The sequence below is a fragment of the Mytilinidion resinicola genome (assembly GCF_010093595.1).
Source record: "Mytilinidion resinicola strain CBS 304.34 unplaced genomic scaffold BDZ99scaffold_6, whole genome shotgun sequence".
Taxonomy (NCBI): Eukaryota; Fungi; Ascomycota; class Dothideomycetes; order Mytilinidiales; family Mytilinidiaceae; genus Mytilinidion; species Mytilinidion resinicola.
In genome coordinates this window covers 1,985,701-2,001,331 of record NW_022985442.1, presented here as the reverse complement: position 1 = coordinate 2,001,331, position 15,631 = coordinate 1,985,701, and the positions used below count along the sequence as shown (strand labels likewise).

Here is a 15,631-nt window from a genome sequence, read left to right as displayed (position 1 = left end):
GCAAGCTAAGGCTGGCCCAAATCTGGAGGCCCCTGCCACGGATGGCCAGGCACCACATTGCCCTTTTCTGGCTCAACACTATTTAGATGTAAAGGAGTTCGAGTGTTGAGTGTTGTGTCTGAAATACGATGTGAGGAATAGCGCAGCCAGCGGAATACGGAGGGAATGTCTAGCTCAATGCCCAACGTGGCTTAGCGGGCTTGGCGAACTATATCATTTCCGTTTCAGTCCGTACATTATCCCGTAATAGATGGGATTCGGAGCTTCGGACAGACCCATACCGAACGCTCTCGTCGGGGCGGGGCAACATCTTCTCCAGTCCACGCGCCTTTCCTCGCTATTGGCTTACTCGGCCAAAACCGTATATATACCCTTCCTCCCTCACCCATCAATCAAAACAACCATCCACAAAGCCGCTGCTGACCCACTCTCCATCAGCGCCACTATCTTCCGTGGATTGCTCCTGGTGTTTTCAAGTTCAATATCGTTTTCATAAACCCCACTTTCTCGTGTCGTCTTTACCTCTGCTTTTTCTCCGCTTTCGTCGTCATAATGCCAAGCCTCAAGATCATCCGCTCTGCCATAGCAGAACTCCCCAATGGCCCGCCGCTGGTCGTTGCCTTGACAGGCGGAACCACGGGTATAGGCTCATGTACGTAAGGTCCTACTCTTACCGGAGTTCTCCAGTGTCATTGTTCCAGGAACTGTGTTGAAACACGACTCATGTAGTGCTTGAGCACCCTTTCAAGTCGTGTTTGAGCACCTATTTTAGTTCCTTTTAAGCCCGGAATGGTATCTTACAGACGATTAGAGTAGCACTCGAGGACGACAGACACCAGAGATCTAGTATATGTCTTGAAACCTCCCTTCTTTACGAAAACCCGCTAACATATGTACTACCACCTTAAGATGTCGCGAAGGCCCTCGCTACAGCCTTTGCTAAAAGCGGTTCCAAACTGCGCGTCTACATTGTCGGCCGAAATGCGACTCGTGCCGAGACTGTCATCACCGATGGCCAGCGAATCAGCCCAGGCTCGGAATGGCGCTTCATTCAGGCGACAGATCTCGCCCTTATCAGCGACGTCGACCGCGCCAGCGCAGAAATCATCCGTCAGGAGACTGAAGGGTCATTCCACGGCGGGCCGCCAAGACTGGACCTTCTGTACATGAGCCACTGCTATCCAATCTTGAAGGAACGAAGTAGTAAGTGATTCAATATCTCTGATTCAACTCTCATCGTGGGCCACCAAAGCGTACACGGCTAATCACTGCTCTACAGCCACAACGGAAGGCCTTGATTCTTTTCTTTCAACTACCTACTATTCCCGGATGAGGTTCATCCTGCAGCTCATGCCGATACTCCTTGCCTCCCCATTGCCTGCGCACGTCATTTCGATATATGCCGGCGGCATGGAAGATGGAACATCTCCTGGGGAGTCGCCGATTGGCTGCCCATCCGACTCCACGTATGGAATATCTGGCGTCCGCAAGCACACCTGTTTCATGAAGAATTTTTTCTTTGAGGAGCTTGCGGAGAAACACGCAGGCAAACTCAGCCTGTCCCACATCTATCCCGGACTCGTCGATGGCCCAACCTTTTACAGTCCAGACATGCCGACCTGGTTCAAGGCTGTGTGGACTTTGATAAAGCCACTCGCATGGCTGTACATGACGGCGCCGGCTGTATGTGGCGAAGTAATGGTGTCTCTTGCTACGCCGCGCTACCCAGCAAAGGGAGGGCTCGTGAACGGGGTTGAGGTGGCGAAAAACACAAAGGGAGAGCTTGGAGGAGGTTCATACGCCCTTGGACAGAGAGGGGATTCGTGGAGCAAGGGAAAGAGCTACGCGAAAGTCCGCACCGGTGAAACAAACAAGCAGGTCTGGGACCATACGATGGAGACCCTGGATAGGATCGAGAAGGAAAATGCGGACCATAAGCCATAGTTTGATAGATATCTATCTGTCCTTTGCCGGAACTACCTTGGAGCAATAACGGGGCACTTTCTCGATCTGATCCTAGAACTTGGAGAATGGTATGTAGTAAATGGAGAGCATAGATCATTAACTTAAGATCTACGGGGATGCAGAAACACCTCATTTATAGTCCGCGAATAACCCAAGGAGTGTCTTGAAAGGAGTGCTGAACCAGCGTGGTTACTAAACCGGCGGCCGGCTCAACTAGAGAGCAGATTGATTGGGTTGTTATATATAGAATGAAGCTTGATTGATTGGATTGATTAGAATTTTGGTTTGAACCAGATTGAGAAATGAGTGAATACGATCGCGCTAAGAGATCTGTGCGCTAAGGCCCTCGCCGTGTCTTAACGAGCCAATAGAATGCCGCCCCAAGGTTCCGCCGGCGGAGGGAGAACACGTATTGCTAGCCTCATCAACCACGGCCCGAGCCCCCCCTTTAGCACTCCACCATGACGAGATGAGCTCAAACGGACAACGGGAATCGATTTCTACAGGTCGAATTACGTTTGAGGCGAATCATTGGGTCTTCTAGGCCTCAAAAATGTATCCCCCTTTGGTACTCCGCCCGACGTTCCTAAGGGACATCCTAACCCCCCCTCACCTAGAACCTTACCACCATGGTACTCTCACGTTGCCCTCTACTCTAAGGCACTCCGTAGCCTCGTACATAGGCGTAGTGAGCTTATATGACGAAGTTATACCCATAAAAATCCATAAAAATCACGTCCGTATGCATCCTTTCCGATTTGTATACATCCTTTCTGATTCATATATATCCTTTCCGATTTATATACACCAATCGGATCAATCGGATCAATCTCCGCTTGGAGTTTGATTGATTAGAGGATTGATTGATTGGATTATCTAGAGTCTATACTAATAAACCGGCCGTCAATCCGATTGAGGATTGGCCGGTTTACTAACCACGCTGTGCTGAACCGGATGGAGTTGTAACTTTTGTAACCTTGCAAAAGCGCATAGTCTCGGAAACTTGGGGAAATCTTTCAGCGTACACCCACTCACTCTAAGCCATAGAGCTCCCCTAGAATCCCGACTCTTGCCGTCTACGGTCTCTCCCCACGCCGCCCCGTTCTCCAACATGGCATCCCCACCAACATCACTCAGCGCCGCCGCCAGCATCTTCGAACCCTTTGAGTACTGCCTCTACTGCGAGGATCCCCACTTCGGCGCCAATTCGCCTCACTATACCAAGCTGCACTATGCCCGCAAAGCCGACAAGCTACACACGGAGAACAGCGAGAAGCAGGGCCTCATCGACGAGCTCACCGAAAAGATCGCCAAGCTCGAGGAGGCCAATGAAGGAAAGCAGAAAGTGAACATGGAGTTATGCAAGAAGGTCATTGCGTTGGAGAAGGATGTCCATGGAGAGATGGCCAAGGAGCTTGAGGAGGAGCGGAGGGCTAATTTGAAGCTTCGTGGTGAACTTGACTGTGAGGTAAGAAAAAACATTAATTCTTGTCTATAGCAGTGCTATAATTAGGGCGTACTGATGCCTGTTGATAGCGTTCGAAGGCCACCGTCGACTGGGCGAAGAAGCCTCTTCCCAAGACTCAGACTCGGACTGGATTTCGTCTGGGTGTGCACGTAGGACGGGCTGGTATGGATGAGTGGCGAGGAAGGAGGCCGGGACCGTGGCTATGGGGGTTATGAGGGCTTTTGAAGCTGGGATGGGCTTGCAGGCGGGTATCCCGGCCTTAGAACCGCATGGTGATCGATCGGGAGACTGATCGGCTTGCATGGATGTTGTTGCGGTGGGAGCTGGCGACTGTGTCCTTCTATAGAAGCAGCTTCTCGATCCGGGCATAGATCAAAGCTTTGTGGGGGCTAGCATGACATGAGGATGCTCCCTGGCAATATGTAATACAATGGGACGTTACTCTATAACAAGGCGATTGACAGTTGAGTTTCTTTTGCATGTGAAGACATGATCACCTGCAGCCACTTCAATTGGCTGCTGAACATTCCGGAACCTGTGAGTGGTCCAAGGTTCGTTCTTTCTGCTTGCTCTTGGTCAAAGCTGCGACTTCTATCTGACGTCTGACGAGACTCAACCGCGACGCCTCACACTACTACCCTTCCCACACAATTGTCTTCCAGGATGCCAAAAGTACGAATGTGGTGCCTGTGGGGGCTCAGTACTAGTTTTCTTCCCTGCTTTAGGCGGCGTTGGTAATGCTTTAGAATTGAATTCTAGGCTTCAATTCGCTCCAATCATCCCTCACGCCTATCCGAACGTCTTAGCCAATAAAGCACCGTGATGCTAACCCAGAAATCATACTAGCTCGGTATTACTTCACAGTCCCGTATTCTAGCCTAGCGGATGTTACGTCGTCTCTGTACTCAAGAGACATCACATCCACTTGACCCTCCACTGTACAACTCATGTTTTCTTGCACAGCCTTCAATCCCTGTGAAATCAACCTTGCTGGTCCTGATAAGAAGAACTCAAGGGTTTCTAGACTCACGCGCATCTCGCTTGACTAATAGTTTCGGATTCTACAATCAAACGTCTGTCATAACACAAAAAAGCAGGAGGCCTTGCCCTATCTAACGTCTGAAGATGAATGCCTTTGGCAGATCGAATGAATGAAAGAGGCTTGACCATCAGACGACTTCGAAGCGAATTACGACTCGTCAATTGGACTATTAGATCGAAACCCTATCACCGACGCAACGATAACACCGGAGACAAGCGATTCCCACGACACTTCACAAACACCAAATGCAAATATTGCACCGATTATTAATCCTGAGAATTTGATCGCCGAGCAGATGCCCTTGTAATTACGCGCCTTTGGGCAGGAGGTGCGATTATTTACTCTTTGGTCCTTTGCGTTAGCCTTGTTGCAGCCTAGCCATCAGTCCAAGGTCGTGAAAAAGGTCCTGACAAGTACCCAGAAACCATGATTAGCTGTTCATTCGGATTGGGCAAAGGCGAGCGAGTGGTCCCGACATTTCACGGCTGCCCTAGGTGCCAAGCTCGGCCCCATGCGGCGGCACCCGGTTTCACGAGTGCAGGTGAGTGGGCCGGTGGACGAATTGCCCGCATCGAAAATACATACGTGACTACGCACTTTATATAGAGCCAACACTTGCATCTCTCTCTGTGTCTCTGGCAAACAGCTGTCCCAATACAACCATGCCGAACCAGATCAAGGACCTTCACGCAATTGACTCCTTCTCCTTTCCCTATATCTTTGAGCAAAATGCTAGCATTGATCTACAAGCAGGTGACGGACTAGTCCGTTGCAATGTTTACCGACCGAAGAGCTCGGGGGAACACTCAAAGGTCCCCGCCATTGTCACGTATGGACCGTACGGAAAGGACATCCCCTACGAGGAGTAAGAATGCCCCGAAAGATTCCAGCAGCAATGCAGAACCTCTCATCACTTTCCCAAAAAAGGAATGAAAGAAAGACAGAAAGAGCAAGATCTCTGCAGCAAGCGCAGGCGCTAACTACCAAAAACCCTCAGTTTCCATCCAAAGTCGTTCGCCGAGGTCAACCCAGAGCATAAGTCGGCCCACTCAGCCTGGGAAGTCCCAGATCCAGGTTTCTGGACCAGCCACGGCTATGCAGTTGTACGTGCAGACGAGCGAGGATGCGGGCAGTCTCCGGGGCTCCTAGATACCATGTCGCGCGGCACCAGCGACGCGTTTGTCGACGTGGTCGAATGGGCAGCAGTACAGCCGTGGTCTTCAGGCAAAGTGGGCTTGCTTGGGATCAGGTAAGGCCATCTCCAGCTTCGTTCTGAGGCCCCCTGACTAAGAAGCTGTGGGGACAGTTACTATGGTGGAAGCCAGTGGCGTGTTGCAGCGCGTCAGCCAAAAGGCCTGGCTGCAATCATCCCGTGGGAGGGCATGTCTGACTACTATCGCGATCGATGTCGGCAGGGTGGAATCTTGTCGAATGGATTCATCAAGTTCTGGTGGGATCGGCAAGTGCTTTCGAATCAGTACGGCCGAGGAGGCAGAGCGGCTCGCAAATGGGGCCCAGATACCATCGAAGGAGACCTTCCCGAAGCCGAACTCGTGAGCAACCGGCAGGACCAGACCAAAGATAATGCAATGTTCAAGTATCGGGATGATCCGTATTACGCGTCGAAAGAGTATTCTATGAGCGACATCCAAGTCCCTTTGCTGAGCGTCGCGAACTGGGGAGGCATTTGCCTGCATCTTCGCGGCAACGTCCAAGGTTATATGTGGGCAGGGTCCGACTTGAAGTACTTGCGTTTCATCACGGGGCGCCACGACTTACCATTCTACTACGAAGCCGAAGTTGAGGTGCAGCGTAGCTTCCTCGACGCGTTTCTTAAAGGAGACGATCGGGAAGGGTGGACCGTGAAGGGCAAAGTTCCTTCCGTCAGTTTGATACTCCGCCAGGGGGATGTTGGATACGACAATGCCAAGGGAGAGCAAACGTACTCCCGAAGGAGCGAGAGCGAGTGGCCAATCGCACGCACTCGCTATACCAAGTTCTACCTCACAACGGACAAAACACTGTCGCCACAGGAGCCGAACAGGGCGCCAAGGAAGCTTTCATACCAAGCTCTCGGAACGCTAGAAAATGTCCAAGCCGTCCAATTTGAGACTGCGCCATTTGATGCCGATACCGAAATTACGGGCCACATAGTGGCGCATCTGAACGTCTCAGTGAGTCCTTACCCAAACAACAAAACGGTTCCGACGGACATCGACTTGTTCGTCACACTCCGGTACATCTCTCCCGAGGGCAAGGAAGTGCACTACACTGGTACGGCAGGTGATCCTGTGCCCTTGACAAAGGGCTGGCTCCGAGTCAGCCTGCGCAACACAGATCCCAACCACCCAAAACATCGGCCGTGGCTGCCCTATCGCAACTACACGCGCAAAGACACCCAGCCAGTCATCCCTGGAGAGATCTATGCTGTTGACGTTGAGATATGGCCGACGAACGTGGTAGCTGAGAAGGGAGGGAAGATCATCTTTGAAGTCGCTTCTGGCGATACACATGGTTGTGGCGTGTTCCAGCACAACGACCCTGCTGATAGGTACGTCGCCTTTCTCTGAGCATGTATCCGAAGCTTGTGCTCACATCATCACAGGAGCCAAGAGAAGTTCGACGGGATGAACCACATTCATTTTGGTTCGACATCGTCGAACTACGTCGTCCTTCCTATCATTCCGCCGGCCTGATATGCTGATGTGTTGAGTGAGCACCGCGATTAAAATTCTGAGGCCGGAGACTACAAAGCACGCAACTCAAATAGAATCAGGATCACCTTACATAAGTTCCTCATGCCATTACATGGTGGAGAGTTCATTCAAACGCCTGGCTAGATCGAACTTGAATAAAGGACTGTCATTGTGTGATATTTAAGCTTGCAACGGAGCAGTCGTATGCTTGTAGTGGTCTTCAAAGAGACTAACTCCTCAGTATACCCTAACTCAACTGCTCATGTATCACCACTCACCCCCAATCTTGTACTGAAACACAGATTGTGCAAGCCTTCCACCAGTGGCATTCCACAAACGATTGATGTCCTGGGCACCGTTGGTCAGTATCAGCGATATGAGTACACCGAATTTGGCGTGCGAGAAGATGACTGTCGCTTACCGCGTTCACCTGTACTCCTGTGAACATGACGAATAAGAAGATCCTCTCCCCTGTAGTTGTGTAGACCCGTCTTTGGCTCTGGTCTAAATCTCTGTTAATGGGCCGATATGGAGGGATGCGGCGGTAGTTCGAGGGCCATTGTGGCGGGTTTCGTTGTGCAAGTTCTGCGATTGTGTGTGGCGATGCGGACGAGTCTAACTGACGGGCATCTGGATGACTATTGGGTCTGGAATCGGATGCAGAGGGGTGGTTTGAGTGATGGAGCTCGTAGTCGGCCAAGTAGCTGTGCGCTGCATAGCGGGTTGTATCCGTGGTCGTGGTGGTGGACATGCTGAAATGGACTGGAGGTGGATCACCTGCCAGCGAACATTTGTGGTGTTTAACGAAGATTCATGACGGGAGACAAAACCGTGTAGGTTAGTTCCAGTTGCTTGGAACAAATCGAAGCTCGTGTTCTTGGCTGTTCGGGAAGTGGAGATATGTGGAGTGAGCGGGAAGCAGGTGGGGAGCGCCAGCCGAAACGCAAGACCCTACTCAATTAGAGAATATCACGAGGGGCTTGTAGCAGAATTCAACAGCCCTTAGATTGGACTTGGTTGCACTTTGTTGATTGCGCAACTCTGCCACCTTCGCCAAAAGCCTAACATGCCAGTGTCGTTACAGCGGATCCGTGAGGCCGCCATTGACGGACGATGCCAAAATGTGATCTATCGCCAAACCCAATTGGAAAAGCTGCACGATGCCCTCATCGACAACACCGAGTCAGTCATGCAGGCAATCCATAGGGATGGTGGCAACAGCATCCCCGAGGCGCGGGTCGAGCACATACTAGTGCTCATGTGCTTGAGAGAATACTACGCATCACTAGACGCGACGAAGGCCCTTCACGAAGAGTACGCGGTTGCGCGTGGAGAGGATGCGCCGTCACTGAGAGAAGGAGTAGGAATCGTGTATATCGTTCCAACAACGCATTCATTGTTCTACTCAATCGTTGTACCGCTTTCTGCTGCACTCGCAGCTGGTAATTGTGTGGTGATCGAGGTAAGGTGCCCGAAGAACCTCAAGTTTCCAGACCAGACAGGCACTTTTACTAAGCACCAGTGTCTTACAGCTGGAAAAGACTGTTCGTGAAGTGCCTTCGTTGCTTCAAAAAATTCTGAAAAGCACTTTGGATTCCGATATCTTCGAAATCGTTTCGAGTCGCGCCACAGATGATGAGCTAGGTTTACATCATGTAAAGGTTCTCCAGAGAGGATCCGAGGAGCCAACAACTGCCATGAGACTGATCTCACCTTCACAAGCGCGGGTCGTCGCCGTTGTTGATCGCACTGCCAATTTCTCGGAAGCCGCAAAGGCGCTTGTCATGGCGAGGTTTGGCTTTGGCGGTCGATCGCCCTATGCCCCGGATATAGTTCTGGTCAATGAGTTCTGCAAGAAGCCTTTCCTAAACGTCATCATGAAAGAGACAATCAAATTTGCCACTGAATTCGAATTATCAAAGTCTCCAGCGTCGACGCGTCCAAGCGAGGCGGACAGCATAATGAAAGAGCTGAAGATTTCCAACGAGATACAAGTGGTGACTTCAATAGCAGACTGCGCGGTGATTGAGGTGAATAGCAGGTAGGTTTCCCGACCATCCAGTCATGCAGTCATGTAAGGCGGCCACAAGACAAGCGTCCTCGCACGCTAACGACCCTCGCAGGGACTCCAAGATGTTGAGCAGGAAAATATCAAGCCGCAGTCTCTTAATACACAGTGTAAAATCTTTGGATGATGCAATTGATCTTTCCAACCAGTAAGTCGTCAGCCAGTCTAATCGGTTGATATTAGCGCGATGGCCGCTAACTTCTGAAGCAACGGAGAACTGCTGGCTTCATATGTATTTGCCGATTTGAAAGCAAGCAAATATTTGAGCCAGTTCATTGGCTCTCACGTGTCATTTGTTAATCAAGTACCCCTGGAGATGTTACGTGAGTCTGGCTCTATTCCCATGTCGTCCACCACAATAACTTTACCACATGTTCTGACCACCTTTGTAGTTGGACCCGCTGCACCGCTCAGCTCGCCCGTAGAGCGATCTATACGCTACCCGACAGCTCTCTTCACTGTTCAACGCTCTCAGTTTGTTACTCCTTCAGTCCAGTCGCAGCTTGTGCGGCAAATGCTGCACGATCCTAGTGGTAGTGCCTCAGAGAAAGTACTTCAAAAAATGTCAGAAAAGCTTCTGCCCAGTACCAAGCGTATGAAAGAAGGTCAGGTTGGCTTTTTTGAGCAGGGCATATTTATTGGGATTGGACTCATCGCCATGCCGGCGCTGGTGGGACTGGGCGCGTTGGGATATTATGCGGTTCGCTTTGCAATGAGCAGAAGGTCATGAAATGGACTCTTTGAAGTCTGCCCTTTTCTCATGTCTTAGAGAGCAATGCATCTGTAGATTCCAACTGTATTATTTCTCGAGAGGCAGAATTCAGGTGTCTAGATACACATGAGACCTGTCATTTCGCCGTATCCCTCAATGCCTCCATAAGCTGGATAAGGTTCTCTACAAGCGGTGGTTTTGGGCGGTCCAGCTCAATGTGATTTTGGCGCATGGTCTCAATCAAAACCTCAATAACAGCGCTTGGGGCCTCAAGTGGCGCCGCTTGGGTGCCTGGCCGGACATCGCGCAACGCAGGCGAGCCTCGTTTCAAGGCAACGAATTTTTGGGTGTCCACCGTCTCCGCATCATCTAGCCAGACCATCCGCATTTCCGCAGCGCGAGGATTTGACGACGTACTCTGTCCGGCCACAGAAGCCTTCTCTGAGCCCACTATCCTGGAAGCTAGGGCATATGCCCAAAACGCTAGGCTTGCGTGATATACGGCAATGGCGTTGATGTCTCGCAGATGCTGAGGCTGCAGAGACTTAGCAGCTCGCACGACCTGGCCTGCGTGCCACACGGCCTGACGCGAGGCTTTGCTTCGCGTCCATTCTCCCATTGATTGGTACACGCGGCGGGCCTCGTCTGGACCCTCCAATCCTGCGAAGAGCTGCACATCATCCAGTGATAGGTGCATATGCATGAGAATTAGTTCCAAAAGTAGGTTGCAGCCTTGCGCATAGCCAAGGCGGAAGTGGTCGAGTATCTTGATTAGTTCTTGGTATCGGGACATCATTACAAGCCCACCATCCCAGAAATGCGGCTGCCCACGAAACAGCAGAGCCAATTGGCGGTATTCCCAGACCATTCCCCACAAGGCGTGCAGGAATGCACGACACGACAATGGCACGTCAGTGAGATGGCTACTCGACTCCAGCAGTTCCAGATCATTGATGCAGTCCGTCAGTGCTGGTATGCGAATCGAAGCATTATCGGCGTTGGTCAAGTACAGCGCCTTCCAGTCCTCTGCGCTGGTCGCTGTCCAGAGAGATTGTGATTCTGGTAACGGAAGACCGACTTCAGCATAAGATATCAGCGGGCTTACCAGAAGCGCGACGGAGGACTGTGCGTCATGCTGGAGGAGATGGAAAACCAGTCTTTTGAAGGACTCTTGCTTGATCCACGTATGCCACTTCTCGCTCAGCGTGTGGTTATTGTCCTCGGGTTGCAACAGAATGGCCGGATAGCTGGACCGCCTGAACTTGCCTCCGCGACGAAGCATCGTCAGCAGTGGCTGTTGGAAACTTTCGGCAATTTCAATCTTGCGACTATTACCACTCCAGAGGCCGATTTCCAATTGCAGCATGAAGGCTTGCGCAAGCTCAAGATCGCGGATTTCGGCATTGTTGTTCTCCCATACTGTGGGCAAGTAGTTCCGGACGATTTCCTGAATGGCGAAGCCGAGCTTCCGTAGCGACATGTCCGGTGTTAAGACAGCGCCAGCGGCAGCCATTGCAGCCAAAAGCTCCGGTCGCGACTTTCTTGGGCAGAAGCTGGCAGCATGGAACCAGGAGCTGGCACCGGAGAATGGGGCGGTTAGGAAGTACTGTAGCAGACTGTCAAGCAGGTCTACAGAGGGGAAAGAAGACAAGGCCCGAGAGATGTGCGGCTTGACCTGGCTGAGCACGATACCTAGAATCCTGTCGCGTGACAGCATGTCGAGTTTTTCTGTCGTAGCCCGCCGACCAAGTCCAACGCGACTCGCAGGACTATCTCGGCAACTTTCAGCGGCCGGAAGAGATAGATGTGGCTGTTCTGCTGCGGCATGGTCGCGAGAGTTGGGGACAAAGCGCCAGATTGATGTCTGTAAAGGGCTCGCAGTATTCGGAGCGGTTCCACCAACGACGTCGTCGTTGACTGTGTGGGAACGTGGCAGGTTTACTGCTTCGCATTGGTTTTCGAATTCAAAAGGGACGCGAGTGTTGTAAGAGTTGAGGAAGCCAAGATCACTGTCGCTAAATTCGAGATTTGTCTCGAGGCCGAAGTCGAATACTCCTCGGGGCGTCCTTGTCCCGCTCGGCAGTGTGGGCATGAATGTGGTAGGAAGCAAATCCATGGAATCCGTGAAGGGCATGTTCATGGCATCAGGCAAGCCATCGACCGTCGGACTCATCATGGTTCTTTCCGAGGAATGCATCAGCATTTCAGGCTGTTGAGCCGCGGTCAAGGAGCGATGGAAAGGCGCAGGTGATGAATGGGCAGCGAAATGGTGGTTGTTGAAGGGCATGCTCTCCGACGGGTGGTGTAGGACGGGTAGCGCGGGATCCAACGCCAGCTCCTCGCATTCTTCTTCTCTCGCTTCGATGGTGTCTGTCGCCGACGCCTTCTCAGGCACGTGACAAGCGATGTTTTTGTTCCGACATCGCCTGCACGGTTTCTGGTCTTCGCATTTCAGATGGTTATCTGCGCAAGCTGCACACGCCTGGGACACACGCACTGCACCTGCCGCGCTGGTGCCAATTCGACGACGTTTGGTGGGCTCGGCTGCTGTGCCTTCGCTGTGCAATGCAGCATGGCGCCGGAGCAGGTCGCTGGGTGGAAGCTAGTCAGCATGGCGACGGCCAGACCGGGTGCGGACTGGCTCTTTACACTCGACTGAAACGCTTCTCGCACGAATGGCAGGCGTAGGGCTTCTCCTGCGTGTCTGCGCGGAGCCGTCAGCCGCCAGCCGCCAGCATGGCCATGACGGACGCAGCGCCAGGGGGGGATACGGACGTGAGCGGACATGGCGGGCCAGGTGGTCCAGCCGGGTGTAGGACTGCGAGCAGGTGCCGCACTGGAACGCGCCACGGGCGGGGCGCGCACGATTCTGGGGCAGTGCGGGTGCCAGCTCGGGAGTGGCAGACGTTGGCTGTGGTGTTGGCAGAGCATCGGCCACGGTGGCCACGGTGGCCATGGTGGGAATGGAATGTGTCTGGGGAAGGTGGAGGTGGAAGTGGAGGAGAGCAGCGTGGTGTGGGGAAAGTGGGCGGGGCGTGGCGCCTTAGAATACCTTTGCTGCTGCGGGGCGCACGCTGCTCGGGAGATGCTCACGGCTCCGAGGTGGGCACGGTGGGCATGCTCGAGTCGTCGGCTTGCAGGGCCACAGGGCCAGTGCATGGCCTGCGCAGGCGGAATCAAAGGACAGCGCCCGCCCTGCTGCTGAGCCGTCCGCCCAGCGAAGAGAGCGCATCTGTGCGGAAACAATGGGTATTCTACGTCTCCCTCCGGCCTCGTCGCTCCGTCTAATCAGCGTGCACAGCTCCGACTCCAGTGCACTTGTTCTCCCATGGCTCGACCATGATGCTGGGCGAAGCGTCCGAGTCGGCCGACTACTGGAAGCAATGCGGCGACGAGGCGTTGGCGCACGGCATCAAGGGCGTGGTCATGATGGTAGGAAGCCATCGCCCGCACGTTAGCACAGCTACTTAACACTCCCCAGGGCGCACACTGGGACAGTCGTGGCAAAGACAAGATCGAGGTCTCGACGAACCCCAGGCCTGCCAAGTCCCCCGTGGCCTACGTCCACCCGTCAAAGTACGTCGACTATGAGTTGGTACCCGATCTGCACGGCGCAAAACGCTGTATCAGCATGCTGGCATCCACCGGCTTCAACGTTACTGGCAACGACACCTTTGACTGGATCCACGATACGTACCTCATTCTGATCCGCATGTTCCCCGCAAAATGCCCTCCCACCACCGTCATCTCGCTCAACTCCCGCTTTGATCCACACTTTCACATGAAGGTGGGAGCGGCGCTGCGCCCTTTGCGAGAACAAGGCTACCTTCTCATTGGTTCTGGCGGTGCGGTCCACAACTTGTATCGCAATGAATGGCGGCCAATGCTGCAGTACTCGGACAACTTTGCACAGGAAAAGCCACCAGCGGATTGGGCACTGGAGTTTCGCCAGGCCGTGGAAGACGCCATTTCGAACAACAGCGGGCCCTTCCTTCGGCGAGCTGTCACCAGGTTGATGAAGCATCCCAGGTTTAGAGACGCCCACGCCACTGACGATCACTTCATGGCTGCAATGTTTGTTGCGGGCGCAGCAGGTAGCGAGGATGATTTGGGAACATATGGCGAACTGAAGGCCGAGACCTGGGAACTCACCAACATGAGCAATTCGCAGTTCACCATCGGCCGCTGGCAGAGCGTGCCAATTGCCAGCATTTGAGGCTAGAGCTGTCTTTCATTTTGATTTAGGCCAAATTTGAGTAACCGTTTGCGTCTCAAACATGGTCCATATCACGAGGCGCCTTGAGCATTTCCGGGGTGCCAGATGATAGCAATTGTACTGCGCGTGTAGTAATATGTGACCCCTTTTTTCTTGCTAAAATATTCTCGAAATCTTGTTAAAACAGACACCGAGTAATACACTCACCTTTATCGCCGAGGCCCCAGCCGAAAAAGACCACTGAGCAGCCAGCATTTCCCGAAGCTTGGCAGCTGCACTACTTGCTTGGTGCTTGGAAGTGTGAAGCACTCTGGTACTGGAGAATTACATATGTAGCTTTCTATTCTTCTAGCCTGGATAGGATGTACAATTTCTCACTTCCTCTTCGCCGTCTAATGTATGGAATCATGGATGATCTCACTCATAGAGAAAAGCCAGCATCAACAATCGTATTTACCCCAGTTACGGACTGAGAAAGTACAAGGACTTTTACTTGCTGCGCGACATCCTTGGGGCGAACATACGTAAGCGCGGACAATCTCGTAGAATGGTACGACACAATTTGGGACGAATTGCTCACCTCAGTTGTTGCAAGTCGCTTGAGAGCATTCGTCGTTTTCACCGTCTGGAGCCGTTCCTCTGAGAACTGACGGCCCCAGTCCTGTTCTTTTCAGCCATTGACACACGTACAACATCGGCAAGAACTCACCGTGAGTAAGACGCCTGGGGAGACGCAGTTGACACGTATCTGAGGAGCAGCGATGACTGCAAGGGACTTTGTCAAATGAACGAGAGCAGCTTTAGTAACAGCATACGGCTGGATTACGGTCAGCACGATAGGGATGATTTGTCGTCTAGACAGACTCACCAGTGAACTGCCGCTTGGTTTGACGCCAGCAACACTTGCTGTCGCAATGAATGCACCTTCGCTACTCTTCAAGTGTCTGTGACAAGCCCTGAATAGGAAAAAGTGACTCTTGACATTCATGTTGAAGCATTGATCCCAATCAGCTTCACGATCTGCATCCTGTAGATCCATGAAGTTCGTCATGCGTGTCCATCCTGCATTCGAGACCACAGCATCCAATCGTCCCATCTTAGCGATGCATTCTTCGACAAGTCGTCTGATCTGGTCGGGAAATGCCATGTCCGCTTTTATCGCTATGAAACGTTCTCCGTCGGACAGGCTCCCATCGTGCCGTGTGTTTGTTAGAGCCAAGTGTTTCAGTTCCTGAACAAGTTCATCTGCACTAGAAGAATCTGAGTGGTAGTTGATCACGACTCGCATGTAAGCTTCGGTAGCCAGAACCCGAGCAATAGCTGCCCCAAGCCCCTTCGAACCAGCCGTAATGAGAGCGACTTTAGATGTGTCCATGATCGTTTAATGACAGAGGGCAAGAGAATCTAGCTCCAAGAAAATCGCGTGACTGTGCCATTCCATCGACATGGAATGCTTCTTCGTTT

The 15,631-nt window shown here is 52.4% G+C and overlaps 8 protein-coding genes across 8 annotated transcripts; 5 read left to right on the top strand and 3 right to left on the bottom strand.

The window, feature by feature from the left end:
• Positions 1-552: 552 nt before the first annotated feature.
• On the top strand, positions 553-1,944 carry BDZ99DRAFT_474848 (uncharacterized protein; the record flags this gene model as incomplete). The annotated part of the gene is made up of 3 exons (XM_033721935.1): positions 553-652; positions 910-1,203; positions 1,280-1,944. The coding sequence occupies 3 exons, from the start codon at positions 553-555 to the stop codon at positions 1,942-1,944; spliced, it is 1,059 nt and encodes a 352-aa protein (XP_033579695.1).
• An 880-nt stretch (positions 1,945-2,824) lies between these two features.
• On the top strand, positions 2,825-3,711 carry BDZ99DRAFT_272747 (uncharacterized protein). The gene is made up of 2 exons (XM_033713906.1): positions 2,825-3,433; positions 3,502-3,711. Exons 1-2 carry the CDS (start codon positions 3,077-3,079, stop codon positions 3,646-3,648), a joined length of 504 nt encoding a protein of 167 aa, XP_033579694.1. The 5' UTR covers positions 2,825-3,076; the 3' UTR covers positions 3,649-3,711.
• Positions 3,712-5,137: 1,426 nt separating this feature from the next.
• On the top strand, positions 5,138-7,171 carry BDZ99DRAFT_382915 (alpha/beta-hydrolase; the record flags this gene model as incomplete). Its single annotated transcript, XM_033715300.1, has 4 exons — positions 5,138-5,340; positions 5,473-5,724; positions 5,782-7,026; positions 7,081-7,171. 4 exons carry the CDS (start codon positions 5,138-5,140, stop codon positions 7,169-7,171), a joined length of 1,791 nt encoding a protein of 596 aa, XP_033579693.1.
• Positions 7,172-7,307: 136 nt separating this feature from the next.
• BDZ99DRAFT_440068 (uncharacterized protein) lies at positions 7,308-7,922 on the bottom strand (the record flags this gene model as incomplete). The annotated part of the gene is made up of 3 exons (XM_033717688.1): positions 7,308-7,519; positions 7,593-7,756; positions 7,796-7,922. The coding sequence occupies 3 exons, from the start codon at positions 7,920-7,922 to the stop codon at positions 7,439-7,441; spliced, it is 372 nt and encodes a 123-aa protein (XP_033579692.1). The 3' UTR covers positions 7,308-7,438.
• Positions 7,923-8,237: 315 nt separating this feature from the next.
• Positions 8,238-9,969, top strand: BDZ99DRAFT_518540 (ALDH-like protein; the record flags this gene model as incomplete). Its single annotated transcript, XM_033725304.1, has 5 exons — positions 8,238-8,633; positions 8,704-9,212; positions 9,295-9,387; positions 9,447-9,562; positions 9,632-9,969. 5 exons carry the CDS (start codon positions 8,238-8,240, stop codon positions 9,967-9,969), a joined length of 1,452 nt encoding a protein of 483 aa, XP_033579691.1.
• Positions 9,970-10,087: 118 nt separating this feature from the next.
• On the bottom strand, positions 10,088-12,907 carry BDZ99DRAFT_384075 (uncharacterized protein; the record flags this gene model as incomplete). Its single annotated transcript, XM_033715362.1, has 3 exons — positions 10,088-12,542; positions 12,601-12,655; positions 12,727-12,907. 3 exons carry the CDS (start codon positions 12,905-12,907, stop codon positions 10,088-10,090), a joined length of 2,691 nt encoding a protein of 896 aa, XP_033579690.1.
• A 177-nt stretch (positions 12,908-13,084) lies between these two features.
• BDZ99DRAFT_440060 (LigB subunit of an aromatic-ring-opening dioxygenase LigAB) lies at positions 13,085-14,167 on the top strand (the record flags this gene model as incomplete). The annotated part of the gene is made up of 3 exons (XM_033717687.1): positions 13,085-13,200; positions 13,253-13,383; positions 13,415-14,167. Exons 1-3 carry the CDS (start codon positions 13,197-13,199, stop codon positions 14,165-14,167), a joined length of 888 nt encoding a protein of 295 aa, XP_033579689.1. The 5' UTR covers positions 13,085-13,196.
• A 210-nt stretch (positions 14,168-14,377) lies between these two features.
• Positions 14,378-15,576, bottom strand: BDZ99DRAFT_272694 (NAD(P)-binding protein). The gene is made up of 4 exons (XM_033713905.1): positions 15,036-15,576; positions 14,877-14,984; positions 14,748-14,828; positions 14,378-14,675 (listed from the first exon to the last, which is right to left on the bottom strand). Exons 1-4 carry the CDS (start codon positions 15,540-15,542, stop codon positions 14,589-14,591), a joined length of 783 nt encoding a protein of 260 aa, XP_033579688.1. The 5' UTR covers positions 15,543-15,576; the 3' UTR covers positions 14,378-14,588.
• Positions 15,577-15,631: the final 55 nt, after the last annotated feature.